Consider the following 27,998-nt stretch of genomic DNA (forward strand, 5'->3'; position numbering starts at 1 on the left):
CGCACCCCGGGCAGCGCGCAAAGCCGTAGCCCAGCAGGAGCCGGCCTGTTGTGCTTACAGACTGTGAAACCTGGGTGTCTATGTATGGGGTTCACGGCCATTAACACTCAGACGCTAAAGTGAAAGAGACGGTGTTCCAGTTACTCGGGATCCTGCCCATCAGGCAGCACAAGCGTTCCCCCTCCCGGCTGCATCCCGGGGAGTCGCGACCAGGAGAAGGCGACCCGACCGAGCTTAACGGACGTCGGCGGCGAGAGAAGGTGGAACCGGGAAGCTCGCGCCTGCGAGAAGGAAGGAGGTGAAGGGGGTCTTTCGGGAATGGAGTCAGCGAGTTTCTAGGAAGGCACAGCGGACACCACTGTGGACGCTGCTGGCCTTTGATCCTCGAGCCCATGCGGGGGCTGCGGGCCCTCGGAGTGGCCCCCGAGTGCAGAGCCTCGCAGAGAAACAGCCGACAGCCGGGGGACACCTCACCCAGACGCCAGCCTTCCTCCAGGGACAGCGGCTCCGTCACAACACCGGGGGTCACTGGGCCTCGGGCTTCAGATGAGAGCTCATGAGCCTAATTAATGAAAAGCTTTCAAAACACAACGGGGCCCTGGCTGGTGTGGCTCAGTGGATAGAACTCCCTTCTCTCGGCCTGCGGACTGAAGGGTCCCTGGTTCAATTCCCGGTCAGGGCACGTGCCTGGGTTGGGGGCTAGATCCCCAGTGGGGGGCGTGCAGGGGGCAGCTGATCAGTGATTCTCTCTCATCGTTGATGTTTCTCTCTCTCTCCCTTCCTCTCTGAAATAAATAAAATATATTTTAAAAAAAAACAAAACACAACGGGCCGCAAAACACCCAGAGCTGCGGCGCCCCCAGGTGTGCAGAGGATGTGCCGGGAGGGGTCTGAGCTCACCTCCCGCCATCCTGCAGGGGGCCCCACTTCTCCCCTAAAATAGGCAAGGCCCCAGCTGATGAGCTGATCACTGGCTCTGATTAAACGCAGCAGCGACCCCGGGAAGGGCCTGCCCGCCGTGCGCCACGGCCTGGCCTTCCCAGAGGCAACCGGACTCTGCACCTGGACCCCCGCCCCCCCCCCCATGGCCAGGCTTCCTGGGTCCCCAGTGACCCCGGTGCGGGAAGGGACCCTGGCCCCCTGCTGAGCTCGGCGGGGGGGGGGGGTCTCCTGTTGACGTTACCACGGAAACTCTCTTCTCTGGGCCTGGGCCTCCCTCCTCCTCCCATTGACTGTTTTCCAGGATCGGTCTGGGCACCGCCCGCGTGCCTGCCGCTGGCTCAGCAGTCGGGTCACCGCCCCGCGGTCCCGGTCCCATGGGAAGGACTTCCCAGCACGCCCCTCCCCCTCCCACTCGGATTTCACATTTCCCGCCGCCCTGGGTTCTGCTGGCTCCCACGAACCCCTCCTTTCCCCAGACGTGTACCTCCCTCGCTTGTCATCCTCTCATCTCAGCCTTAACTCCCCACCCCCGGGCCTCCCCGCAGGTCCCGGTGCCCAGGCCCCGACTCTCAGGCCGGCTCAGTCTCCCAGGCACAGCCTCTGCGATCCGTCTTCCCCGCCTGGAGACTCCGACGCAAACACTCCCACCCCAGGAGGCCGTGAAAACCTCCCGGGCGGTCAGCTGGCCGCCCTGCACGGTCCTGCTCACATCTTACCTTATTTTATTTCTAAATACATTTTTATTGATGACAGAGAAGAAGGGAGAGGGAGAGAGAGACATCCATGATGAGAGAGAATCATGGATCGGCTGCTTCCTGCACGCCCCCTCCTGGGGATGGAGCCTGCGCCCCGGGCCTGTGTTCTGACCGGAAATCAAACTGTGACCTCCTGGTTCATAGGTCGATGCTCAGTCAACCCCTGAGCCCCGCCGGCCGGGCCGTGGGATGGTGTTAAGGCCCACATTCCTCCCCTGAAGATTGAGGCAAAGGTGAACGTGAAGTTAAAAATTAAGTTTTTAACTTTGACATCCTGAGGTCAGAGGATGGGGGGAAGGCGCTGCGGGGCTGACAGGAGTGCGTCCAGGCGGGCGATCTCGTGTAGAGCCGAGAGGAAGCCCTCTGTCCCGAGCCAGGCCCGTCTTCCTCTCCTGCCGCCCATGGAGTGAGCCGAGCAACGGCGAGGGCCTCCCGGTCACAGATCCCAGCAAAGGTACCTCCAGTCCATCGGGGCCGGTTGCTGGGAAATCTACTTCCACAGGTTTTTCACAAGGGAAAGAGGACAGAACGTGTATCAGGGACGCGTGTGCAGTGGATGGCTGTGTGGCTAGACACGGAAAGAGAATGTGTGTGGTGAGGGGTGTGGTGCTTGTGAATCTGAGCGTTGTGCTGGGTGAGGTTATGGATCAGTGTGTCCATGATGTGTGTGTGGGGTGTGTATGTGTGTGACTGGGATGTGTGTGGTGGGTACAGTTAGTTGCATGGATGTGCTGTGTGTGGTACTGAGATGTATTTGTATGTGTGGAATGTAAGTGTGGTGTGTGTGTGTGTGTGCAGTGTGTGTGTTGGGGGAGTGTGTGTGTGCGTGCAGTGTGTGTGTGTGTGTGTGTGTGGAGGGGGGAGTGTATGTGTATGTGTGGGGGGGAGTGTGTGTGTGTGTGTGTGTGTGCAGTGTGTGTGTTGGGGGAGTGTGTGTGTGGGGGAGGAATTGTGTGTGTATGTGTGTATGTATGTATGTGTGTGTGTGGAGTGTGTATGTATGTGTCTGTGTGTGTGTGTGCAGTGTATGTGTGTGGGGGAGTGTGTGTGTGTGCAGTGTATGTGTGTGGGGGAGTGTGTGTGTGTGCGCAGTGTATGTGTGTGCGTGTGTGGAGGGGGGAGTGTATGTGTGGGGGGGAGTGTGTGTGTGTGTGTATGTGTGTTGGGGGAGTGTGTGTGTGCATGCAGTGTGTGTGTATGTGTCTGTGTGTGTGTGTGTGCAGTATATGTGTGTGGGGGATTGTGTATGTGTGTGTGCAGTGTATGTGTGTGTGTGTGTGTGTGCGCGCGTGTGCATTGAAATAAACAGCAGCCCCAGAAGACGTGTGTGGTGACGGGGCTGAAGCCTGCTCACGTCCAAACACCTGCAGAGCGGATCTTAGGGACTGTGCGTCTTCGGAGCGTCTGCTGTCACATGAGCTGAGGTGGTCAAAGCCTAAGGCGCAGACCAGTGTGTGAGCGGCCAGGTTGGTGCTGGACTGGGCGAGGGGCCGTCTGACACCAGGCGGCTTCGCTCGAGTCACTGCTCAGCGGGGCTCCCCCCGTCACCCCCGCCCCGCCCCCTGCCCCCCGCCCCCCACCCGGCGAATGCAGGCCTGGGCCAGGGGCCGCCTGGTCCAGGGCCGGGTGCAGAGTGAGGTGGCGCCGGGGGCGGTGCCGTTCACAGGAGAGCTGGCAGCTCTGCTCAGGCCTCGGGAAAGGAAGGCACTTCCCTTCCCGCCATTCCTTCCCCACGGTCCTCCTTCCTCGGCGCATCCGGAGGGGCCTCAGCCACGGCCTCCCGCCGAGAACGCCCCGAGGCGCCCTATTGCGGTGAGGCCCTCGCTTCCGGCGGTCTGATAAGGTCTTCACGTCTCTCACTTTTGAGGGACGTTCTCACCGGATATAAAACCACGGATTGGCAGGGCTTTCGGTTTGCCGTCTACAGCGTTCAGGTCTCCTGTAATCAACAACAACAAAACCGTAGCAATGCAACGTCAAGGGCAGCGCAGGATGGAACTGCGTGGGCACCGGCGGGCGTGACAGCGTCCGTTTCCTTTGGCGCGTCGTTTAGATCCGAGGAGCCTGGAGGGGTGGGGTCGGCTCCTCCCCGTGTCCTGGTGACGTCAACGCGCCTTGAACTTGCAGAGGACGGAGAGCAGACCCTCCAGCGAGAGGCGCAGGAGCCCGACCGCCGTGAGGCCGATGGACGACCGGTCCCCGTCCGGGAGAGGTAGACGTGCTCCCTGTCCCCTCCCGCGGGCTTGCTCCTTCTTAACACGCACCCCAGGGTCCAGGCGAGAGATCGCTTCCCTGAGAGCGTGTGACGGGTCTTAGCTCGCCGGCGTGGCTCCGTGGTTGAGCGTCGACCCGTGAACAGGAGGTCACGGTGCGATGCCCGGTCAGGGCGCTCGATCCCCCGCTGGGGCGTGCAGGAGGCAGCTGACCCATGATGCTCTCTCGTCATGGATGTTTCTCTCTCTCCCTCTCCCTCCTCGCTGAAACCAATAAAAGCATACATTTTTTTAAAAAGTAAAATATCCATGAGCCAAAGTCCTCGGGGGACTTCATTTCCGGGACGTTCTAGATGGGATTTTTGTCTCAGGGGCTGTGGGATGGTGACACCAGTCACACACCGTCCTCAGGTGCCGTCATTTCCCAACGGCCACCAGGCTCAATACGACCTGAAAATAACGCCTGGGGTCCCCCATGTCCGAGGGGCCCCCGCCTGCAGTTAAAAGCGTGCGTGATTGCGTGTGGCCTCAGCTGTGTTCACGCGGGTGTGTCCGGCTCTCCCCCCTCAGCGCCCGGCTGCGGTTCCCTCCGCTGCGGGCTGGCCCTCCTCCTGCACTTCTGCAACGTGTCCATGATGTCCCAGCGCGCCTGTCTCAGCCTCACCATGGTCGCCATGGTGAACGGCACGGGCCCCCAGGGTCCGCCCAACACCTCCACCCCGGAGCCCCTGGACGACATCAAGGTGCGTGGAAAATGTCGTCCGCACGCACGCGTGGACAGCCCTGCCTCGCTCACCATCTGTGTGCGGAGTGGACGCTACCGAGATCCGTGCGACGTCATCACGCGGACACGAGCCCGCGTCTCCGCCTGCCTCGCCAGTTCTCACCGGCAGACACGTGTCCCGGGCGGGGGGCTACCCGTCCCTGGGCCTGGCCCCAGGTTGGCGGAGTGAGGAGACGCCTCCTCCTCTCTTTCAGAACCCCGTGTACAACTGGAGCCCCCAGACCCAGGGCGTCATCTTGAGCTCCGTCACCTACGGGATGCTCCTCACCCAAGTGCCCGTCGGGTACCTGTCCGGGATCTACCCCGTGAAGAACATGGTCGGCTCCGCCTTGCTGCTCAGCTCCCTGCTCAGCCTGCTCCTGCCGCTGGCGGCCGGGGCGGGGGAGTCGGCGGCCATCGCCTGCCGCGTGGCCCAGGGCCTCAGCCAGGTACGGCGGCGGTGCGGAGCCTGGGCCGTTCCCGCACACGCGCGTGCCGTGCCGGCCAGGACCCGCCTCTGCGTCTCGTTGCAGGGGACGATGCTGGTGGCTCAGCACACGGTCTGGACCAAGTGGGCGCCTCCGTCGGAACGAGGCCGACTGACCTCTCTGAGTCTGTCAGGTAACGGCTACGCGCCGGGATGCTCCCATCCCGTGGTTATCTCGTGGCGAGCTTATCTCAACAGAGAGAGAGAGAGAGAGAGAGAGAGAGAGAGTAAATATTCTTTTCTTTCCCTTTTTAAACATATTTTTATTGGTTTCAAAGAGGAAGGGAGAGGGAGAGAGAGAAACATCAGTGCTGAGAGAGAATCATGGATTGGCTGTCTCCTGCACGCCCCACACTGGGAATGGAGCCCACAACCCGGGCCTGTGCCCTGACCGGGAATCGAACCCTGACCTCCTGGTTCTTAGGCCAACGCTCAGCCCCTGAGCCCCGCGGCTCGGCTCTCCTTTGCTTCTGATGCGGGTCGTGCTGTGCAGAGTGACTCCCCGGAGAGCGGTCGCCGCCCCCAGGAGCCCTCTTGTCTCGCCGTTTCGACGTCCCGACGCCGGTGCTCACGAGACCCGTTCTCTGTGCCCCGTTAGGGCTGATGCTGGGACCCTCCCTGGCCCTGTGTGTGACCGGGCTCATCTGTCAGTCCCTGGGATGGCCCATGGTCTTCTACATCTTCGGTGAGTCTCCGGCGAAAGCCCTGTCCTTGTTCAGCCTTTAAGGCAAAGTTAGAAAGAGTAACGGGAGAGGATGTGATGTTGGGGGGGGGGGGGGCACCCGGTGCAAGATACAGATCTGGTAACATGGAAACCCACACGTCACCCCAATCCATTTAATAAATTAATTAACATAAAAATAAGAACTGAATAAATATAACTTACCTGAATTCAATGATGTGAGAAATGATGCATTTCATGAAGGAAAGAGAAATGTCAACATTCGTTGGTTTCTTTTTTTTTTTTTTAATACATTTTTATTGATTTCAGAGAGGAAGGGAGAGATAGAAACATCAAGGATGAGAGAGAATCCTTGATTGGCTGCCTCCTGCGCGCCTCCCAATGGGGATGGAGCCTGTAACCACCGGCCTGTGCCCTGACCAAGAATCGAACTGTGACCTCCTGGTTCATAGGTCAATGCCCAACCACTGAGCCACACCAGCAGGGCTCTCTCTCTCTCTCTCTCTCTCACACACACACACACACACCCTCCACTCTCTCTAAAAATTGATGGGGAAAATCTACCTGGGTGAGGATTTAAAAACAGCGTGAGCCTGTTGCAAAGTCTCAGAAGAGAAGGCGGAGGCGCAGCTTCGTGCCCGCCCTGGGAAGGGCCGGCGTAGAGACGCACCGGAGAGAAGCAGCGGCTCTCACGGCGCTGCCTCCACAGGGGCCGGGGGCTGCGCCCTGAGCCTCTGCTGGTTCCTTCTGTTTCACGACGACCCCAAGGGCCACCCATGCATCAGCCCCGGGGAGAAGGAGCTCATCGCGTCCTCCCTCGTCGAGCAGGTAAACGCCGACGCCTTACCTCCAGGTCCCGAGCCAGGGGAGCGTGCCCCCTGCTGGTCCCCACGTGCTGACGACGGATGGTGGGCTTCTTCCCAGGTGGGCTCCGCGGGAAAATCCGTGCCCATCCGGGCCGTGCTCAAGTCTCTGCCGGTCTGGGCCATTTCCCTCGGCTGTTTTGCTTTCTCCTGGACAAATCACATCATGTTTTTGTACTTGCCGACATTCATCAGCTCCAAGCTCCACGTTAACGTGAGAGAGGTCAGTATCCCCTTCGTTCTCTTTTCTTTAGATAGATAGATGATAGATGATAGATAGATAGATAGATGATAGATAGATAGATAGGGAGATAGAGATAGAGATAGAGGAGATAGAGATAGAGATAGAGATAGAGATAGAGATAGAGATAGAGATAGAGATAGATATATATTGACTTCAGAGAGGAAGGGAGAGGGAGAGAGAGAGAAACATCAATGGTGAGAGAGAATCATGGATCGGCTGCCTTCTGCCCTGACCAGAACCGAACCCTGACCTCCTGGTTCAAAGATCGAGGCTCAACCACTGAGCCACACCAGCTGGGCTGTTTCCGATGGTTCTCATCTCTGTCATGTTCCCAGGGCCAGCATGTCCCACTCTCGGCGTAGTCTTCCTCTTACTACCTGCCCAGTCATTTCAGGTCCTGTGACACTAAAAATAAAAATAAAAAATAGACGGATGGTGACGAGGGCTTCCGACCTCCAAACGACTGTCCTCTTTCTTGGGGGCGTGGGGCCCCCGCACGCACGTGGGCGTTGGGCGCTGATGGTTTCGCAGATGACGGCGCCCATTTCAGATACTGAATTTTTAAAATAATTCTTTATTGTGGAAAATATTGCTTATGTCCCCTTTTCCCCCACGGACTCCTCCAGCCCGCCCCCCGCCCCAGGCCCTCCCCGCCCGTTGTCCGTGTCCATGGGCCATGCATAGCTGCACACAAGGTCCTTGGTTGATCTCCTCCCACCCAGCCTCCCCGCCTCCCCTCTGAGGTTTCGCACTCCGTTCCACGCTTCCGTGTCTCTGGATCCACTCCGTTCACCAGTTTATTTTGTTACTTAGATTCCACATAAGAGTGAGATCTTACGGTATTTGTCTCCCTCTGACTGTCTTATTTCTTTTTTTTTTTTTTAAAGAGGTCAAAGGAAGTGACCCTTTTTTTTTTTTTAATATATTTTATTGATTTTTTACAGAGAGGAAGGGAGAGGGATAGAGAGCTAGAAACATCGATGAGAGAGAATCATCGACCAGCTGCCTCCTGCACACCCCCCACCAGGGATGTGCCTGCAGCCAATGTACATGCCCTTGACCGGAATCAAACCTGGGACCCTTCAGTCCGCAGGCCGACGCTCTATCCATTGAGCCAAACTGGTTTCGGCTGACTGTCTTATTTCACTCAGCATGATATGCTCCAGTGAAAGAGGTTGACTTTTCACAGCTGCATAGTATTCCCTGGTGTGAATGCACCACAGCTTTTTTTTTTTTTTAATAAATGTATTTTTACTTTGGCATTCTAGCAAAGTTTTTTTTTAAATATATTTTATTAATTTTTTTACAGAGAGGAAGGGAGAGAGATAGAGAGCTAGAAACACCGATGAGAGAGAAACATCGATCCGCTGCCTCCTGCACACCCCCCACTGGGGATGTGCCCGCAACCAAGGTACATGCCCTTGACCGGAATCGAACCCGGGACCCTTCAGTCCGCAGGCTGATGCTCTATCCACTGAGCCAAACCGGTTTCGGCTGCACCACAGCTTTTTACCCACTCGTCTGCCGATGGGCCCCTGGGCGGCTTCCAGGTCTGAGCTATCCCAGACGCTGAAGGTCAGTGGGCGGCGAGTCCTCTGTGGCACATGCTCTCCCGATCCGTGTCCTCCCCAGAACGGGCTGCTGTCCGCCCTCCCCCATCTGTGCTGCTGGCTCCTGGGCATCCTCGCGGGCCACGTGTCCGACGGCTTCCTGTCCAGGAAGATGCTCAGCTTGCTCGCCGTCCGAAAGCTCTTCACCGCGCTGGGTAAGTGACGGCCCAGACCAGTCCAGCTCTGGTCGGGGGTGGGGGGGGGCTCCCCACACGTCCAGGACGCACCTGACCGTGTCGCCCGCCTGCCCAGGCCTCCTCCTGCCCGCTGTCTTCGTGGTGGGCCTGCTCTACCTGGGCCCCGGCTTCCACGGCACCGTCACGTGCCTCACGCTGGCCAGCGCCACACTGGGCTTCTGCGTCACCGGGATAATGATCAACCCCCTGGACATCGCCCCCAGGTAGGGGTCACCTTCCCCTGCTTGGCTGCATCCCCGCTCTCGGGGTGTTTAAGATGGCGGTGGTTCTGGAGTTCGCGGCCAGCTTGCCGAAAGTCCGACTCTGTGAGGCCTGGCTGCTCGGTCGCTGCTGCTGTTGTGCGCACGTCTTACATCCTGAACCCTCCCGACAAGCGAGGAGTATTTATCTTCTCACTAAGGAGGCCGGGGTTCAGGCGCTTCCTTGTTGGCCTAAGAGCTCACCGCCGGTTTGGGATCGTACCCAGGATTTTTTTAAAATATATTTTTGTTGATTTCAGAAAGGAAGGGAGAGGGAGAGAGAGAGAGAAACATCAGTGATGAGAGAGACTCACTGATCAGCTGCCTCCTGCACGCCCCCTCCTGGGGATGGAGCCTGCAACCCGGGCCTGTGCCCTGACCGGGAATGGAAGGGTGACCTCCTGGTTCATAGGTCGATGCTCAGCCACTGAGCCGCGCCGGCCGGGCCACGTTGTTCTTAACGGTGCCGGTGCTCCTTGGAGAACATAGGTCCGAGATGAACCGGACGCCCCGGAGCTGTGTGAAGCAGAGGCCCGTGGAGAGGCAAGCTCGGCCGAGCGTGGTCCCCGCTGCCGCAGCTGAAGAATCTCGCCCGTCAGCTCCGCGGGGTGAGCGCAGCCATGAGGACGTGTGTCCAGTGGATTGACTCGGTTCCAAGACCCTCCCCAGAACTGCCCGCAGCGCCCGGTTATCTGGAATTGTCCGAAGACATAAAAGCGGTCTTTGACGTAGAACGCACAAGCCAACGGAGCCACGCGCTTCGAAAAACAGCCGCGCTGAGCGTCTGCCCACAGACAGGCCACGGCAATGACGAGCAGCCACCACTCCAGGTCTTCTCACCCCCTGGAGACCAATATTCTAAATCTCTGTGCTTCCTAGCGTTGTACAACACGACGCAGGATTTGAGAAAGCGTTTGGACTTCCGCGTAGGATTGCACAGGGAGAGGATGATTGACGGCTCAGCTGGGAAAGGCCTGAGGAGGCCAGTGAGGCACCAAACGTGCTCACCAATGGGCCGAGAGGTCAACGAGGCCACAGAGACCAGAGCACGCCCCTGGGCGAGGCGCGGCGTGCTGGCAGCGCCCGCCGCGCTCTCTCGGTTACCCTTTGCCGGTTCCGGGACGTGGCAAAGGCTGGTGTCCCGGGCTGGGCCCTGGCGGAAGGCTCTGCCCTGGAGAGGAACTCGCCCAGCACCCGGTCGTTGCTCAGGGCGGCAGCGACGAAGTTAAACATTAAGGGAACTTAAACACAAGGTCAGCTTTTCTCCCGAAGATGTGTGTTGAATTCTGAAGTTCGCGGGGGCAAGGGGCAAAAAACCCCGAGCGCAAACCCTGTGAGGAGCCGGGGGAGAGGAGAACCTCCCGCGGCACGCGGGGTAGAGGTGTGTCTCTCCCGTGTCCCAGCGGTGAGCCTGGCGTCTGACGCTGCAGCCGGGACGGCGATCCCGCTGCTTGGGGGCTGCCACGGGGCCAGTCGCTCTGGGGTTGTGGGACTGACCAGGTGGACAGTCCTTCCATGTTGATGAACCTTAAACCACTCCATGACCAACACGCATCCCCTCTGCATTCCCCCGCTGTGTGTGCAGACTTCCTAACCCCCGTGGCTTCCAGCCCAGCACGGCCTCATTTTCTCAACATCATTTACTGTTGAGGCCCACCGTCCCCACTGCAGTGTAACCAGAAAGTTACTCGCAACCACTGTCTCGTCTGATATCTTTTTTAAAATAAGCAATTTTTTATTGATTTCAGGTGGAGGGAGAGAGAGTGAGAGAGAGAGAACCATCAATGATGAGAATCATTGAATGGCTGCCTCCTGCATGCCCCCCACTGGGGATCAAGCCCACTACCTGGGCCAGGAATCGAAGCTGAACCTCCTGGTTCATAAGTCTGGTTCATAGGTTGACACTCAACCACTGAGCCACAGGGCTTCTGTCTGATATCTCAGTGGCGTTTGAAGAGGAGAATGGGAAATTCAGGAGACCAACAGCTGAGGCTGAAGCTTTAAAAATCCACCTGCGTGCTGTCCTTCTCTTTTGTGCAGGTACTACGGGTTTCTGAAAGGAGTCACGGTTCTCATCGGAATGACGGGGGGGCTCATTTCGTCCACTCTGGCGGGGATAATCCTCAATCAGGTAAGAAAGGGACCGTGCCGTCCCGGGTGATCGGTACAGCCTGGCCGGGTGCTCCGCCTTAATCACACGCCACCAGACGCTCAGAGAAACGAGGGGTCCTGTGAGAGGAGGGAGGATGTCACAGAACCAGACCCTCAGGATCTGGTGCTCAGAGACCCTGGAAACGCATGAGGTTTAAGGACATAAAAGAGAGGATCGAAACTACAAACACAAAATGTGAGATTTGATCCAAAAAAAAATATACAAAGATCACCTCTGGCCATGACAGCTGTAACACTGAGGTCAGGAATTCCGAGGAACTCCGGCCAAACGGAGAATGAGTGGGGTTTCCGCTCCCCGGAGCGGAGGGACAGATCGGGGTGTCTGTCAGGTGGGGGGGGGGGGGGGGGAGGGAGTGCTGCCCTCCGGCTCCTCCCTCCGCCCGTGTGGTGAGGGCGCCTTCTGGAGCCCATCTTGGTGTTCGTGTTTTAAATGCTGCGGACACGGTCATGCCCGGCCACGCGTCTTCATTCGCACTTGCATCCCGCAGGACCCGGAGGCCGCCTGGTCCACCATCTTCCTCCTCATGGCAGCTGTCAACGTGAGCAGCCTCCTCTTCTACCTGGTCTTCGCCGCGGCCGACGTGCAGGCCTGGGCCCAGGAGAAGCAGCTCACCCGCCTCTGAGGGTAAAGGGGTGGGTGGTGGGCGGGGAGTGAGCTGGCGGCCACCCGTTTGGGGCGCCGGGCGCGGGGCTCTGGGCGTGACCGCGGCTCTCGCTGTTCCGGGCGTTTCTTCGGTGGCAGCTGCGCCCGCCGTCTGCTGGGGGTTTGGACACGATCTCCCGGGGGCTCTCAGCCCCCCGCCCACGGTCCTGGCTTCCTCTCTCGCCTGGGTGAGCAGTGTCCTCCGGCCCGATGCTCTCACCGGGACCACGGAAGGTGACTGGTCTCTGTGTCCACAACACGTCTGGGGCCACACGCGTGGGGTTCCCACCCCGAGCGGTTCTCCAGTCTCTGCAGACGCCAGCGGGGAGCCCTCCGATGTCACTCAGGCGCCGACTACCCAGAGGTCGTCCCGACCCCACGGTTCAGGGCTGCGTCCCCCAGACTGCCCTGGCGTCAGACACGGACCGGAGTGGGGTGCCCGAGGTCCCCGCGCTCCTCGGTTTGACAATCTGCTGGAACGACTCACAGGACATAGGGAACAGATGACTCACTAGCATCGTTTGTTACAAAGGACGTAACTGAGAAACAGCCCAACGGGAAGGTACACAGGGTGGGGGGTGGGGAGACACGCAGGGGCTCCGGGCCCTCCCCGGGCGCACCCCCTCCCCGCACCTCCGTGGAGTCACTTAGGGTTCTCATTGCGCAGGCGTGAGGGTTCAGCCATCGGCCATGGATGAACATCCTGGGCTCAGCCCTTCGCCCCTCCTAGAGGCTGGGCCCCTGGCAGCGGCCCCCACCCCGAGGCTCGCTGGGGCCCCGGCCGCAGTCCCCTCACCTTGTACCACAAAGACACTCATCATCCCAGAAAGTCTAAGGGTCTTAGCAGCTTGTGTGACAGCAACGAGGGACTCACACCAAATAGGATAACAAACGAGGCTCCCATTATCCCGCCACTCAGGATGCGACGAGGCTTTTAGGGTTCCTGTGCCAGGAACCGGGGGGCAGAGACCAACTACGCATGATCATGTCCCAGCAACAGTGGGAAGGGTGAGCAACACATAGAGATCCAAGCACAGCCCCGGCCGCTTTGGCTCAGTGGGTAGAGCATCCGCCCGTGGACTGCAGGGTTCTGGGTTCGATTCCCGGTCAGGGCACAGGCCCGGGTTGCGGGCTTGATCCCGTGTGGGGCGTGCAGGAGGCAGCCATTCAATGATTCCCTCTCATCACTGATGTTTCTATCTCCCTCTCCCTTCCTCTCTGAAACCAACAAAAATATATTTTCTTAAAAAGAAATTCAGACACAGCTACGCTTGCGGGAGCTGACACTTAAATCACTGACGCCTCCTCCTCCCCGAACCCCAATAAAACCCCCAGGCGGAGCCTTCAGGGTCCGAGAAGAGACCAGAAGCAAAGTCAGTTCAACAGAAGCACAAAAGGGCAACGCCGGGAGGGCAGACACCCGCTCGGAGGCAGCAGCGGGGTCTCGGGGTTGCAGGGTCACGGGGTCGCGGGACCCGGCCTCGGCTCACAGGCGGGTGAGGGTCTGTGCCCTGGCCCAGTCCTGCACCTCCGCTCGGCTGAAGACGAGGAAGAAGACCAGGCCCGAGACGTCCACGGCCGCGGACAGCAGGAAGATGTTTCTCCATCCCAGCTCAGCGTCCTGGAGACGAAGCCACGGTCACCACGGCCTCCAAGCTCGCGTCCCTCCTGTCCAGGGGGCGGTGGCTCCAGCTCCCCCCGCCACCCTCCAGCTCAGCTCCGGACTGTGGGGGAGCCTGGCTGAGCCCGGCAGGGACGCCAGCCTTTCCCTCTGCAGAGACGTGTCCCCCCAACGCACACCCCCAACACCCCGAGAGCATTGTCTCTCCCCCCTGCTTGGTTCCAGCCCGCGGCTTAAATGTCATTTTTTCAATGAGCCCTTCCTCAACCGCCTTTTTAAAATGGAAATCCAGCCCTCGTACTCATTTCCTATCGGTTCCTCTTCTAGAATAAAGGCTTCCGAGGGGCAGGCACTTCCATTTCATTCCCATAGTGCCTTGCGTGGCGCACACCCAGGGGCGATGCGTGTTTGGGGAATGGATGAATGAATGAATGAATGAATGAATGAATGAATGACAGGGAGACCCTGTCGGCGTGAGAATGTCCATTAAACGGCCACTTCCTGACGAGTGTTAGTGACTGAAAGGAACTGAAGCTTCAAGTGACCAAGGACCTGACGGCAGACAGGACACGCCTTCCTCCTCAGCCTCCACTTTCCTGACTTCCTTGTGGGAAATCAGAGCGAACCGAAAAATGATGCTCCTTCGGCCCGGCAGGCGCGGCTCAGGGGTTGAGCGTCGACCCATGAACCAGGAGGTCACGGTTCGATGCCCGGTCAGGGCTGGATCCCCAGTTAGTGGGGGGCGTGCAGGAGGCAGCCGGTCCATGATTCTCTCTCATTATGGATGCTTCTCTCTCTCTCTTCCTCTCCCTTCCTCTCTGAAGTCAATAAAATATATATATTAAAAAAGAATGACACGCCTGCGAATGTCACTACATCTCCTTCGCCCCCGGATCCCGAGGAAACGCTCAGGCACCGCGGAAGCCGTCCGTCCTGGGGACTGTGAACGCGTCTCCCAGGACGGAGGCTGCTCCAGGCCGCTGCTCCTCCCTCTGTCCCCCGCTCAGCCTCTCGCTCACTCATTCTGTCCGTGTTTGTTGGGTTCCTACGTGGGGTGACCGGCTCCTTCCTGGTTGCTGGGAACTTTCAAGGTGTTAGGATTGAAAGTCCCGCGTCCCGGGAAACCCTTCCCTCCCAAGGGACCCGCAGCGGTCGGCCGCTCTCGGCTCCCACGAACGTCCGCGGCATGGCTGCCGGGTTTGATGATGAGTGTGAGAAGCGAATCTTCTCAGAACTCGTGGAGCATCAACGCAGGGAGTCGAGCATTCTCCTTCCCTCCACCCAAACCCGAGGGGTGCTGGGGGCCCTGAGCTCCCAGCTGGGCCGCGTGGCGGAGAGAACACAAATGCCCTGAGTCTGACTCCGGGTAGCCGGGAGGTGCAGCTCGGGAATATTTTCACCAGGACGTTGGACCTCACCTGACTGAGGAAAAATCCAGAAACCGTGGGAGCGATGACTCCTGAGAGCTGAACAAAGACCAAGGATAAGCCCCTGATAAAGCCAGTGTACCTGAGAGGAGAGAGAGAGAGAGAGCAAGAGCAAGAGCGAGAGAGAGAGAGAGAGAGAGACCATCAACAAAGGTTAATCTCAGCTGATCTGCTGCCATCCTGCGCCAGGAAGTCAGGATTCAATTCCCGGTCAGGGCACATGCCCAGATTTCAGGCTCCATTCCCAGTGGGGCTGTGTAGGCGGCAGCCGATCCATGATTCTCTCTCGTCATTGATGTTTCCACTTCTCTCTCTCTCCCCCTCCCTCTCCCTTCCTCTCTGTGGTCCATAAAAATGTATTTTTAAAAAACACAACCCTGAGCGGAACGTACTGACCGGCGGTGGCTGCCGTCCTGTGCGGGGCCGGCGACACCCCAGGGGCAGCCTGTGCTGCCAGGTCAGCGATGTTGACACAAAACAGACGGTGGTGGTTTGACCTCATTTACATCGCCTCTTGGCTTCTGCTGTGAAGTCCGCCCTGGCAGCCTTGCTTTGGGGAACACAAGACCCTCGTGGGCTGAGACGTGTCTCCCACGTGTCCTGCTGGCCCGTGTCCGATGGAGTGTGTCCCGTGGACCAAGGAAGGAGTCTCCGTGGTCTCTGATACCTCGTGCGCCGTGCCCTTTAGCCTTATCCTCCCCCACGTGAGCAAGCCCCGTGGCCCGAGGCCACGTGACCGCGGCGTCCCCCGTGGGGAACGAAGGCTCCTTCCAGACAGCATCTGGGCGCAGGGCTGGGGCCCACATTCCCCGGGCCCCGTCCCACGTGTCACTCACACGCTGACCCACGGTCACGGCAGGTCCAGGGCCCCCGGACCGAGACTGAGCTGCCGTGGGGGAGGAGGAGGGCAAGGGGTCCTTACCTGGGAGCAATGTCCATGAAGTTGACAAGGGCCCCAGATTGGCAGAGGCTGCTGGTGGCCAAACTCAGGACCAGGAAGGCCATGGTGATGCCCAGACTGAAGCTGACCCAGGGCAGGAGCACGGAGAGCAGGCTGGGGAAGAGCACCCCTGGCGGGAGGCAGACGGAGAGGCCGGGAGGCTGCCCGAGGTCCCCCCCCCCACCCCGCCCCCTGGGCCACCTGCGTCCTCACCTACGGAGGTGAAGAGCCGCCTGACCACGAGGAGCGAGAGGACCTTCCTGGAGAGGAGGAAGTCGGCCAGCAGGCCCCCCAGGATGATGCTGATAAAGGCCACGCCAAGCAGCAGGGCGGACAGGAAGCCACTCTGAGGACCGGAGGGGAGTCAGTGCAGGTGCACGCCCACCCCCGGCAGGACACGGCTGGTCCCCGGGGTGCCGTCCACACCGCGGCTTCTCGTTAGATGCCCATCACCTCTACCACACGCTGCGCACCACTGCAACGAGCCCATGTCATTCTGAGGGGAGATGTGCGTACAGTTTGAAAGAAGGATGAGTGCTCTCTCCGTATAGAAAGTCGCCTGCAAACAGGTGCTTTAAGAACCAGCCCCGGCCCTGGCCGGTGTGGCTCAGTGGATAGAGCGTCGGCCTGCGGACTGAAAGGTCCCAGGTTCGATTCCTGTCAAGGGCATGTACCTTGGTTGTGGGCACATCCCAAGGAGGGGGCGTACAGGAGGCAGCTGATGGATGTTATCTCATTGATGTTTCTAACTCTCTACCTGTCTACCTTCCTTTCTGTAAAAATCAATAAAATATATTTTTTTTAAAAAAGAATCAGCCCCAGCTGTGGGATCGTCGGTTGGAGCATCGTCCTGGGCACTGAAAGGTTGCAGGTTCGACTCTGGGTCAGAGCACATGTCCCCAGTAGGGGGCGTGCAGGAGGCAGCCAATTCATGGTTCCCTCTCATCATTGAAGTTTCTCTCTCTCCCTCTCTGAAATCAATAAAAAAAAATAATTATATATATATATATATATATATATATATGTGTGTGTGTGTGTGTGTGTATATATATATATATATATATATATATATATATATATATTTTTTTTTTTTTTTTTTTTTTTTTTTTTTTTAAGGAAAAGGAGACCAATGGGGCGGATTTAACAGGCACATGGGCCAAGATATTTATTTTACCGACGAGTAAACCAAAGGCCACCACGGTGACGAGTCGTCGAGAGAAAACACCCTGAGATTCATGGGGACCTGGGTCTGGGCCTCAAGTCTCTCTCCAGTCTTTCTCCCGCCACCTCCCCCTCACCCACCCGGCCTCGCCCCACACTCATTCTGACCCCCAGGCCTGTGGTTCAGGTTCCATCACCTGCTTCTGTCCTCACTCTCCCCTCCTTCCCCCTCCTCCTTCTTTCTCTCTCCCTCCTCCTCCCCCTCCACCCTCCTCGTTCTCCCCCTCTCCCTCCTCCTCCTCCTCCTCAGGGAAGGCCCACAGCCACCCGCCCTTGGATTTCCTGATCTCAGCACCCGCTGCCCGTGTGAACGTGTGTCCAGACTTGACCTCTGCGAAGGTCGCTGCTGGCCACTTAGCACATTGTCACCAGAGGAGCCCGGTTTCCATGAGCCCACGGTTTTTTGAGCACAAAAGGTGGGAATGTAAAAAAAAAAAAAAAAAAAAAAAAAGTGGGAATGGAGCAAGAATTCAGTGACCCTGTGAGCTGTCACTAACACCTGTGACTGATGAGCTCTTCGCCACGTTTACGACACCCACCTGGTTTACGACACCCACCTGGCTTACGACACCCACCTGGCTTACGACACCCACCAGGTTTAGGACTCCCCCCTGCTGGGACCTGAGAGGCTCCATCAGCCCGTCAGAGCACCGGTGCATTGTGGGAAGATGGCGCACTGGCGCCTCGGGGCACCTGTCTCCGTGCCCATCCATTCAGTTTGTGGAATAAATCCTATTCGTGACGCCCTGTTTTTAGCACGTGTTGCCTGCGAGTCTCCGTCACAGCCTCTGGGGAGGCGCTTTGTTTTGCTTCATCCTTTCTGCCGGCAGCAGAATGTCCTGTTTGCCGATGTCAATGGGGTTGAACACAAAACCTTTTCACAAATTCCTTAAAAAAGGTGACATCCTGCCCGGCCGGCGTGGCTCAGCGGTTCGATTCCCGGTCAGGGTGCCCGGTCCCGGGTGGCGGGCTCCATCCCCAGTGTGGGGCGTGCAGGAGGCAGCCGGTCCGTGATGCTCTCTCATCACGGATGTTTCTCTCTCCCTTCCTCTCTGAAATTAATGAAAATGTGTATTTTTTAAAAAACAGGGCATCTTTCGAATGTCACGCTGACCTAGAACCATACCGTTCTGCCCCCCGAAAGCGGGAGGCCCCCCTGAGATGGATCAATGGTTCAAGTGGTTGCATCTCCCACCGGAAGTTCCCGGCCCGGTGCCCCGGCCGGGTGACCGCGGGGCAGACGGAGGGTCACGTGACGAGGCCTCTAAACGGAGAGGCGCATGCGCTCTCTGCACTCACAGCTCGGAGGTCCGCGTGGAGAACGGAGTGGAGGTAGGTGGGCAGGTACCCCATCAGGACGTAGAAAAACCAGTGCTCGGTGAACTGGGACAGCAAGCCGCTCCAGAGGGGCAGGGACCGGGCCATGGCCCTGATGGGGAGGGCCTGGTCGGGCTCGCAGTCCTGGAAGAAAGCAGGTCCGTGTGCCCTCCGCCGGGAGACCGGTCCCCCCCCCCCCCCCGAGGGGAGGCGCCGCCCAGGCCCGGGGCGGGGCAGGGACGCGGCCGAGGCACCTGCTGAGCCAGCGCGCGGGCGATGTGGCCCCGCTCCGCGGCGCTGATGAGCGGGTGGGCCGCGGGGTCGTCGTGGACGAGCGGGAACCAGAGGCAGGAACAGGCGAGGCCAATCCCCCCTGGAAGAGGACGGGTAGGCGGACCAGTTCCTTCCGCGGGACTCTGCCCGGAGGTGGTGGGCCGACGGCTGGCCCAGCACCCCTGCCGGGTCTGCACCTCGGGGGGCCCCATCTTCCGTGGAGGCCACTTCCCCAGCCCTGGACCGTGGCCTTGGCCGTCTTGCTTGCTGCTGCCCGTGGCGTGGGGCCGTTCAGAGCCCAGTGCCTTTGCCCCTGAGCTTGAGACGCCCTCACGGTTGAGCTGCCCGTCAGCGTCCCCCCTGCTAGTCAGGCTTCTGCCAAGACTCTTTCCTCCGGGCCTGGCCAGTGGGGCCCAGTGGGTTGGCCCTTGTGCACTGAGAGGTCGCTGGTTCGATTCCCGGTCAAGGGCACATGCCGGGTTGTAGGCTTGATCCCCAGTAGGGGACGTGCAGGAGGCCGCTGATATTTCTTTCTCCTCATTTTATTTTTTTATTTGTGTGTGTGTGTGTGTGTGTTATCATTTTTTAAAAATGTTTTTATTGATTTTTAGAGGGAGAAAGAGATAGAAACATCAACAAGAGAAACATCGATGCGCTGCCTCCTACACTCCTCTTACGGCGGATCCAGCCCACAGCCCTGGGCGTGTGCCCTGATTGGAATGGAACTAGCGACCTCTTGGTGCATGGCCGGTGCTCAACCACTGAGCCACACCAGCTGGGCTCTCTCTCATCCTTGATGTTTCTCTCTCTCCTCCTCACTTCCTCTCTGAAATCAATAAAAAATATATTTTCTAAAAATAAAAACGTAATTGCACCAAGACGACATTTTCAATATCTTACAAAAGAAACTCCTCGGGCACCCTCTGCGATTCCCCTGGAAACGGGAGGGAGTGTCACCGGATGTCCCAGCTGAGCCTCCTGTGTCCTCGTGCAAAGTCACAACATAGTGAGCCCTGAGCACGGCCCTCCCTGTCATTGTAAACACCCACCTCTGTGAGGGCTTGGTTAATCACCGGGACGAGTGTCACGGACACCCGCCCAGCCCTCGCCGTCAGAAAAGGGAGAGACGCACAAACTCACCGAAGATGTAGAAGACGTACGGCCACCCTAGGGTCTCGCAGAGGAAGCCACCGACCAGGAGGACGGTCAGGGAGCCCAGCATGAGCCCTAAACGCAAGCGGCGGCGATGTTCGGGGTGAGAGGTCGGGCTCGGGACTCTGCGTGCCTCCTGCAGACTGACCTGGTCCCCGAGCCGAGAGGCACAGGGGTGGACACCCTGAGGCTCAGCTCCTGCCTCTCCCCTCAGGAGCCACGTGACCCTGGCCAAGTTATTCGTCTATTTGTGCCTCCCCTGGCCTCGCGTGCAAAATGAAAAAAACGCGCTTGAAGGTAAATTAACAAGTGCAAAGCACTCGCAAGGATTTCTCTGCACAGGAAGTGTGCAGTTGTAGTCAAGAAAGATAGTGTAGTCCTCGCCGGTGCGGTTGAGTGTCGACCTGGGAACCAGGAGGTCACGGTTCGACTCCCAGTCAGGGCACAGGCCCGGGTTGTGGGCTGGATCCCCAGTGTGGGGCGTGCAGGAGGCCGCTGATCTATGATTCTTTCATCGTTGATATCTCTCTCTCTCCCTCTCTCTCTCTGAAGTCAATAAAAATACTTTTAAAAAAAAAAAAAGAAAGAAAGAAGAAGAAGAAGAAGAGTAGGGCAGGGTTTTCACGCAAGGACGCAGAGGAGGTTGGAGGTGTGGCTTCTGGTGACAGGCCCTGCCTGGTGCTCTGGACGGTGCCTGTCGGGTGACCCTGAGGCGTCACGTACCTGAGATGGAAATGGTGATGAGCTGATTCCTTTCCAGGGGGGGAGCCCATTTCACCCAAATTAAATACTGGCTTGTTTGTATCATCACCTGTGGGGGCGGGGGGACGTTCCACGCTTGGTCATCTGAAACATTTTATTTTTTTAATATATTTTTATTGATTTCAGAGAGGAAGGGAGAAGAAGAGAGAGATAGAAACATCAGTGACGAGAGAGAATCATTGACCGGCTGCCTCCTGCACGCCCCCTACTGGGAATCGAGCCCACAACCCGGGCCTGTGCCCTTGGCTGGAATGGAACCCGACACCCTTCAGTCTGCAGGCCGACGCTCTGTCCACCCAGCCAAACCCGCCAGGGCTTCTGAGACACTTTAGAACCCATATTCCACTCAGACTCAGACGGCCTCCTGGTACCTGGGCCACGCCTTGGACGGCCCGGAGGACGATGAGCAGGGCCACGCCTGCCTCGGCCGCCAGCGGGATGAAGAGGCTCAGGGCGGAGAAGGTCAGCAGGGCGGCACCGATCAGGTGCCTGGGCCGGACTAGCCCGGCCACGTAGCCACTGGGGACCGAGGCCACGAAGGAGCCGTAGCTGAGGGAGCTGAGGAGGACGCCCTGGATCTCGGGGCTCCAGGCATACACGGGCGCCTGGGGGACAAGGAGAACCTTGCTGTTTATCCTTTGGTGAGAGAGCTGAATATTTCTTTAAATATATTTTTATTGATTTCAGAGAAGGGAGAGGGCGAGAGAGATAGAAACATCCATGATGAGAGAGCATCATGGATCGGCTGCCTCCTGCACGCCCCACACTGGGGATCCAGCCCATAACCCGGGCCTGTGCCCTGACCGGGAATGGAACTGTGACCTCCTGGTTCCTAAGTCGATGCTCAACCCCTGAGCAATACTGGCCGGACTCAATGAATAACCCTTTAGCTCGAGCCATTGAAGCCACAGAAAGGGTCGCGTCTCGTCAAACATACCAGCACCTTAAGTTCCATCACAGTTCCGTTGGCGACGGCGGAAGAGGCGTTGGGCGGGCTGGGCGGGGCCGTGCCGTTCACCATCGCCGGGAGGGCGATGCTCAAGTTCATTTGTTGGGTGGAAATCGCAAAGTTACAGAGATGCACGAGGAGGGCCAGCCCGTGTCGGACCGAGCACACGCCTGCGACGAGAGGGCACAGGTCTATCACCGGGGTCCGTTTCTCTCTGCACCCCCTTTCCTCCGTCTGGGGGGGGGCGGCAATTGCAGTGGGTCTGTGAGCAGCAGCACAGGAAGAGCAGACGGTGCTGTGTCCGGCAGACACCTGTCCCCCGGGAGCGGCGGGGGTCACACCCCCTCAGGACCAAGACCGAAGGGGAAGGAAGGGCCCGCCTGCCGTCACGCTGAGGCGGGTCTGGAGCGACCCCGAGCAGACCCTCTGCCGTGCCTCCTGGACTTTGGATCAGAGCCGCGGAGGGAGGATTCCAGACCTTCTATTTGGCATCTGCTCTGACTTCCTGCTTCGGCGACAAATCACGCCTGGACACCTGCTTTATGTCCAAGTTTATTGCTCGACATAAAATCATTCTCAGCGAACATCCTTTACCGCTTACAGAATTCGTGGCAATTGGTGGGAGCGAGGAGATGCTACAGACCCCCGGAAAGGAGCTGAGGTCGCCGGGTCCCGGTTTTATCCACACCCGGCGCACCTCCTTACCTGTGCTGGAGGCTGGCGCTGGGGCCGCGACCCCGTCCCCGTCACCGACCGTGGCTTCTGCTCCCGTGGACATTGCGTCCCTCCTCTCCCGGGGGCTGGGCTTCACCTGCGGGAATTAAAGGGCACACGAGCAAATACAAAGAGAAGCATCCTATACTGTACATGACACTGCCCGGTTCCCCTAGGAAATTAGAGGAAATGTTTGGTGGGAAATGCCAGGTTGGGGTTCAGGAGACCTGGTGTCCTGGGAAGGTCAAGGCCTGGGTCCCAGTTTCTGCGTCTCTGAAACGAGGGATCCGGCCGGGGGGGCCTGAAGGATTGTAATGTTCTTCCCATTCGGGGTCTCCTCGTCTCTCCCTTGATATCAGTAAGCGCTGGATGTTAAAACTTAATCTTATTTTTTTGATGTTTTTACTGATTTGAGAGAGAGAGAGAGGGAGACAGGGAAACGTCAATCACTGCCTCCTCAGGCCCCCTCCTGGGGATGGAGCCCACAGCCAGGCCTGTGTCCTGACCCGGCCGTGCACCAGAGACCTCTCTGCACCAGAGACCTCTCTGCACCGGAGACCTCTCTGCACCAGAGACCTCTCTGCACCGGAGACCTCTCTGCACCAGAGACCTCTCTGCACCGGAGACCTCTCTGCACCGGAGACCTCTGTGCACCGGAGACCTCTCTGCACCGGAGACCTCTCTGCACCGGAGACCTCTCTGCACCGGAGACCCCTCTGCACCAGAGACCTCTCTGCACCGGAGACCCCTCTGCACCGGAGACCCCTCTGCACCGGAGACCCCTCTGCACCAGAGACCCCTCTGCACCGGAGACCCCTCTGCACCGGAGACCCCTCTGCACCGGAGACCTCTCTGCACCGGAGACCTCTCTGCACCGGAGACCTCTGTGCACCGGAGACCTCTCTGCACCGGAGACCTCTGTGCACCGGAGACCCCTCTGCACCGGAGACCTCTCTGCACCGGAGACCTCTCTGCACCGGAGACCTCTGTGCACCAGAGACCTCTCTGCACCGGAGACCTCTCTGCACCAGAGACCTCTGTGCACCAGAGACCTCTGTGCACCGGACAACGTCCAGCCCACTGAGCCACATTGTCCAGCTCGACAGTCTTCTGCGAAATCTCACCCAGAAGACTCCAACGGATTAATGACCCGAAACACAGTTGTCAGTGTCCGGATATCCTGAGTCCAACCGAAGACACAGTGCTTAAATACTTTGCCCGGGGACAGCCCCACGGGTGCCACGGGGAGTTAGAGGCGAAGCTACCGTCCGAGACGCCAGCCGGGTGGGCGCTGTTGGCTGTAACAGGACTTACTTGGAGGCTGACAGTAATTTGGGGCGCTCCCTGTGAAAATGACCGGAGGGCCGTTCCGGCAGGTGTTCCCCGGAGTTGTGGGGCTCTCGCTCCTCAGGAAAAGGCCCTCCTCGCTCACTTTCCGGAATTATCTCCGGAGACAGCTCTGCTCCCCACCCCCAGCCTGTACCCCTGACGGCGAGCTGAGCTGCCCGGCGGGGAGGGCCGGCCCCAAGCAGAGGCAGAGCCGAGGGCAGAAGACAGGGCTGACCTGAGGGGGACAGAGTGCAGGCTCCTCGGTCCTCTCAAATGCACGTCTCTCCGCTTCTCACCTTTTTGACTCCCCAAGTAAATGATTACCCCAAACCTTTAGCCCTTCGGTTACAAATGGGCAGTTTGACTGGCTCTGGGGTTTAATGTTTGACTTTGCTGCTTTCGTGTAATTAACAAGGTGACCAAGCTCATGGAATCTCCCTCCTGCTTCACGCCCAGGAGATCAAGGTCCCTTCTTATCGGACAGACACCCCGCTCCCTGCTGACAGCTGTCGCTGGGGCGCCTCGGGGTCAGTCTGCTCCCCGTGGGGACGACCTTCTGCCGCCAGGACTGCCGTCCGGGTAACAGCAGCTCCCGCGGCCAGGAGCTCCCGTCCGCACATGTTTTGCAACTAAACTGAGCGGCTTCGGAGGCGTTACCCCAACTAGACTAGCTCAGCGTCCTGTTGGGTTAGTTGTGGCCAATTAAACTCTTTAGTGGGTTCCTTTAAAGTATTTTTATTGATTTCAGAGCGAAAGGAAAAGGGAGACAAACATCAACGATGAGACTCATTGATCGGCTGCCTCCGGCACATACACCCCCACCCGGGATGGAGCCCGCGACCCGGGCACGTGCCCTTGACCCGGAACCAAACCCGGGACCCTTCAGTCTGGGCCGACGCTCTATCCAGAGCCAAACCGGCCGGCTTGTCAGTCACGTTTTGCCTCAGCTCCTTCTCAGACACTTGAGTGGCTCTGAAAAGAGCCTTTGGTTTTGATGCTGCGACTTGCTCCTCATTTGCCCTTGGCCTTGTGGTGGCTCTCGGTCTTCTTGGGCAGCAGCACGGCCTGGATGTTGGGCAGCACGCCGCCCTGCGCGATAGTCACCTTGCCCAGCAGCTTGCTGAGCTCCTCGTCGTTGCGGATGGCCAGCTGCAGGTGACGCGGGGCGATGCGTGTCTTCCTGTTGTGGCGGGCCGCGTTGCCCGCCAGCTCCAGGATCTCGGCCGCCAGGTACTCCAGCACTGCCGCCAGGTACACGGACGCGCCAGCGCCGATACGCTCCGCGTAGTTGCCGTTATGCAGCAGGCGGTGCACGCGTCCCACGGGGAACCGTAACTGGGCCCTGAAAGAGCGAGATACGGTCTTGACGCGAGACTTTCCATCCTGCTTCGCTGGCACAGACATGATGCTGAATGTATCGGGCACGATGGAGAAAGATGCCCTCAGGGCAAATGCAGGGCCAATTTATAGTCCCCCAGTAGGTTGTGACTTGCCATCTGATTGGCTGACTGGCAGATGTCTATCCAATCAGAGAGCATTACTAAAATCACTTCATTTGCATACACGTCACTACCATTATCCAATCAGATGGTGGCTGCCCAGTGGGCAGTTGAAGTCCACCCTATAAATACCAGGCTTTTGGCCACCAACCGCTGTTCACTGACTCGTGTCAGTGGCAGTTGTGGGCCTGACCACGCACCATGCCGGAGCTGGCTTCAAAGGGCGCCACCATTTCCAAGAAGGGCTTTAAGAAAGCCGTAACCAAGACACAGAAGAAAGAGGGCAAGAAGCGCAAGCGCAGCCGCAAGGAAAGCTACTCGATTTACATCTACAAGGTGCTCAAGCAGGTGCACCCTGACACTGGCATCTCCTCCAAGGCCATGAGCATCATGAACTCTTTCGTCAATGATATTTTCGAGCGCATCGCGGGCGAGGCGTCGCGCCTGGCGCATTACAACAAACGCTCGACCATAACCTCTCGCGAGATCCAGACGGCTGTGCGCCTGCTACTGCCCGGCGAGTTGGCCAAGCACGCTGTGTCCGAGGGCACCAAGGCCGTCACCAAGTACACCAGCTCCAAGTAAAAGGACTTGGTCATCAGATGACTAACACAAAAGGCTCTTTTAAGAGCCACCTATGTTTCCTGGAAAGAGCTGTCTTGCCACCTAAACAAATTGGGGGACATTGATATACATCACATACCTTGTCAATTGTGAGAAGTTAACTTGGCAAATACAGCAATTCCTTCACCAGCTAAACTAGCCATTGGTGCACCACAACTTCCAACCTTACAGCCCTTTAGAAAGTGTAAGTGGCTCTTAAAAGAGCCTTTGGGTTAAAAAGGTCACCTAGAGGCCAAATCCTCTTACTTGGAGCTGGTGTACTTGGTGACGGCCTTGGTGCCCTCGGACACAGCGTGCTTGGCCAACTCGCCGGGCAGCAGCAGGCGCACGGCCGTCTGGATCTCGCGAGAGGTTATGGTCGAGCGCTTGTTGTAATGCGCCAGGCGCGACGCCTCAGCAGAGAGGCGCTCAAAAATGTCATTGACAAACGAGTTCATGATACTCATGGCCTTGGAGGAGATGCCAGTGTCAGGGTGCACCTGCTTGAGCACCTTGTAGATGTAAATCGAGTAGCTCTCCTTGCGGCTGCGCTTGCGCTTCTTGCCCTCTTTCTTCTGTGTCTTGGTTACGGCTTTCTTAAAGCCCTTCTTGGAAATGGTGGCGCCCTTTGAAGCCAGCTCCGGCATGGTGCGTGGTCAGCCCCACAACTGCCACTGACACGAGTCAGTGAACAGCGGTTGGTGGCCAAAAGCCTGGTATTTATAGGGTGGCCTTCAACTGACCGCTGGGCAGCCACCATCTGATTGGATAATGGTAGTGACGTGTATGCAAATGAAGTGATTTTAGTAATGCTCTCTGATTGGATAGACATCTGCCAGTCAGCCAATCAGATGGCAAGTCACAATCTACGGCAGACTATAAATAGGCCCTCTGTGGCGTATTTTAGTTAATTTCCAGTTGTTGCTACTGCCATCTTAAATTATGTCTGGGCGCGGCAAGCAGGGCGGCAAGGCCCGTGCCAAGGCCAGGTCACGCTCCTTTAGAGCCCAGCTGCAGTTCCCCGTGGGCCGAATCCACCGGCTACTCCGCAAGGGCAACTATGCGGAGCGCATTGGGGCCGGCGCACCCGTGTACCTGGCGGCCGTGCTGGAGTACCTGACGGCCGAGATCCTGGAGCTGGCGGGAAACGCCTCCCGCGACAACAAGAAGACGCGCATCATCCCGCGCCACCTGCAGCTGGCCATCCGCAACGACGAGGAGCTCAACAGGCTACTGGGCGGTGTGACCATCGCGCAGGGCGGCGTGCTGCCCAACATCCAACCCGTGCTGCTGCCCAAGAAGACCGAGAGCCACCACAAGGCCAAGGGCAAGTGAGGAACCTGAACATCCAGAGAGAAAGAAACCAAAGGCTCTTTTCAGAGCCACGCAGATCCTCAGTAAAGGCTGTGCACAGCGCGAAAAGCCGGGCCGGTGTGGTTCTCTGGCGAGCCCCTTAGGAAACCCCGGCACAAGGGAGACAATCTAGTCCTGATAACGGGCCCTTTAAAACTCGGCCGGGAAAGCAGGTCGCTGGGCCCTAGAGGTGCCCTTGGGGTCTGCTCTTGGGGCAGCCGCGAGCCGAGTTAGGGGAGCCCTTAGGGAAGGAACAAACCTCCCGCGCTCTAACGCGGCTTGGGCTTCCAGGTTAACCTGCCGTCCCCAGGACGTAGTGTCTTAAGGCTGCGTGATTTCCGCAAAAGGAGCTCCCAGAAAGGGATTTCCCTCCCAGCAGCCTGACATCTCCAGACAGCGTAAGCCGGGAGTCAGCAAGTCCGTCTTACCGTCTGGTAAAGGGTCGTGTGTATTTGATAACTGACTTCACACGTGCCTAGTAAGTGGAATTTTCTTAAAATGTATCTCAAAGATGAGCTTGATGCCCTATGTGATGGCGAGAATCTAGTGTCATTCTCAGAGGCTGCGATGTGGCAAGTTCTTCCATAACTTTTTGAAATTATTAGGGAATTTTGGTCCTTTTCAGAAGTTTTAACTACAAAGAAGAGACATTTTTAGTTTGTTTCCACTGCAAATACCAAGTCAAATTGGAAAGTAAATGAACACTTAGGCTGTCAAATACAAAATTGCTGTACAGCATTCAAGTTTTGCTTACTTCCAAGAAAAAACCTAATTGGTTATCTAAAAAAACATTGCTGGATATTTAAGGTCTACACAGACATGTATAGCAGTGGGTGTGAAGAAACATTTAAAGTCCTATAAAGTTAAAGAGAATAAGCTATATAATACATTAGGGACAATCAAGTATGAAATTATCTCGAATTAATGCACATAAGTATTAAGGCATACAATTGGGGGAGGCACAAAGGAAAAATTTTGAAGAAAAAACTTGCACAGATATTGGGACAAATTAGATGTTTAGAACATTG

The 27,998-nt window shown here is 57.9% G+C and overlaps 6 protein-coding genes across 7 annotated transcripts; 3 read left to right on the forward strand and 3 right to left on the reverse strand.

Moving 5' to 3' along the window:
- The first annotated feature begins 2,034 nt into the window (after window positions 1-2,034).
- LOC307092885 (sodium-dependent phosphate transport protein 1-like) lies at window positions 2,035-11,805 on the forward strand. 2 transcript variants are annotated; one of them, XM_079760438.1, is made up of 12 exons: window positions 2,035-2,151; window positions 3,825-3,909; window positions 4,481-4,653; window positions 4,889-5,122; window positions 5,207-5,294; window positions 5,759-5,845; window positions 6,552-6,670; window positions 6,767-6,928; window positions 8,582-8,714; window positions 8,812-8,959; window positions 11,036-11,126; window positions 11,656-11,805. In XM_079760438.1, the coding sequence occupies exons 2-12, from the start codon at window positions 3,882-3,884 to the stop codon at window positions 11,788-11,790; spliced, it is 1,398 nt and encodes a 465-aa protein (XP_079616564.1). In that variant the 5' UTR covers window positions 2,035-2,151; window positions 3,825-3,881; the 3' UTR covers window positions 11,791-11,805. The 2 variants fall into 2 exon arrangements, with proteins under 2 accessions (XP_079616564.1, XP_079616565.1); XM_079760439.1 differs by lacking the exon at window positions 2,035-2,151 and having other exon boundaries at window positions 3,755-3,909.
- Window positions 11,806-13,280: 1,475 nt separating this feature from the next.
- On the reverse strand, window positions 13,281-22,250 carry SLC17A4 (solute carrier family 17 member 4; the record flags this gene model as incomplete). Its single annotated transcript, XM_079762018.1, has 11 exons — window positions 13,281-13,431; window positions 14,850-14,940; window positions 15,781-15,928; window positions 16,012-16,144; window positions 18,319-18,480; window positions 18,591-18,709; window positions 19,750-19,836; window positions 20,485-20,572; window positions 20,895-21,128; window positions 21,461-21,642; window positions 22,178-22,250. 11 exons carry the CDS (start codon window positions 22,248-22,250, stop codon window positions 13,297-13,299), a joined length of 1,452 nt encoding a protein of 483 aa, XP_079618144.1. The 3' UTR covers window positions 13,281-13,296.
- A 2,276-nt stretch (window positions 22,251-24,526) lies between these two features.
- On the reverse strand, window positions 24,527-24,919 carry LOC307092900 (histone H2A type 1-like; the record flags this gene model as incomplete). The annotated part of the gene is made up of 1 exon (XM_079760453.1): window positions 24,527-24,919. One exon carries the CDS (start codon window positions 24,917-24,919, stop codon window positions 24,527-24,529), a length of 393 nt encoding a protein of 130 aa, XP_079616579.1.
- Window positions 24,920-25,215: 296 nt separating this feature from the next.
- On the forward strand, window positions 25,216-25,599 carry LOC307093519 (histone H2B type 1-A; the record flags this gene model as incomplete). Its single annotated transcript, XM_079761686.1, has 1 exon — window positions 25,216-25,599. One exon carries the CDS (start codon window positions 25,216-25,218, stop codon window positions 25,597-25,599), a length of 384 nt encoding a protein of 127 aa, XP_079617812.1.
- A 281-nt stretch (window positions 25,600-25,880) lies between these two features.
- On the reverse strand, window positions 25,881-26,264 carry LOC307092953 (histone H2B type 1-A-like; the record flags this gene model as incomplete). The annotated part of the gene is made up of 1 exon (XM_079760549.1): window positions 25,881-26,264. One exon carries the CDS (start codon window positions 26,262-26,264, stop codon window positions 25,881-25,883), a length of 384 nt encoding a protein of 127 aa, XP_079616675.1.
- A 295-nt stretch (window positions 26,265-26,559) lies between these two features.
- Window positions 26,560-26,952, forward strand: LOC307093185 (histone H2A type 1-C-like; the record flags this gene model as incomplete). The annotated part of the gene is made up of 1 exon (XM_079761049.1): window positions 26,560-26,952. One exon carries the CDS (start codon window positions 26,560-26,562, stop codon window positions 26,950-26,952), a length of 393 nt encoding a protein of 130 aa, XP_079617175.1.
- Between the last annotated feature and the right edge of the window lie 1,046 nt (window positions 26,953-27,998).

The sequence above is a fragment of the Cnephaeus nilssonii genome (assembly GCF_951640355.1).
Source record: "Cnephaeus nilssonii genome assembly, chromosome: 21".
NCBI lineage: Eukaryota > Metazoa > Chordata > Mammalia > Chiroptera > Vespertilionidae > Cnephaeus > Cnephaeus nilssonii.

Bases quoted from the DNA above. Each gene is read 5' to 3' on its own strand.
- LOC307092885 (XM_079760438.1), top strand. From the start codon at position 3,882: ATGGACGACCGGTCCCCGTCCGGGAGAG. The intron at 3,910-4,480 runs GTAGACGTGCTC...CTCCCCCCTCAG, and splicing joins CCGGTCCCCGTCCGGGAGAG to CGCCCGGCTGCGGTTCCCTC. The intron at 5,123-5,206 runs GTACGGCGGCGG...GTCTCGTTGCAG, and splicing joins TGGCCCAGGGCCTCAGCCAG to GGGACGATGCTGGTGGCTCA.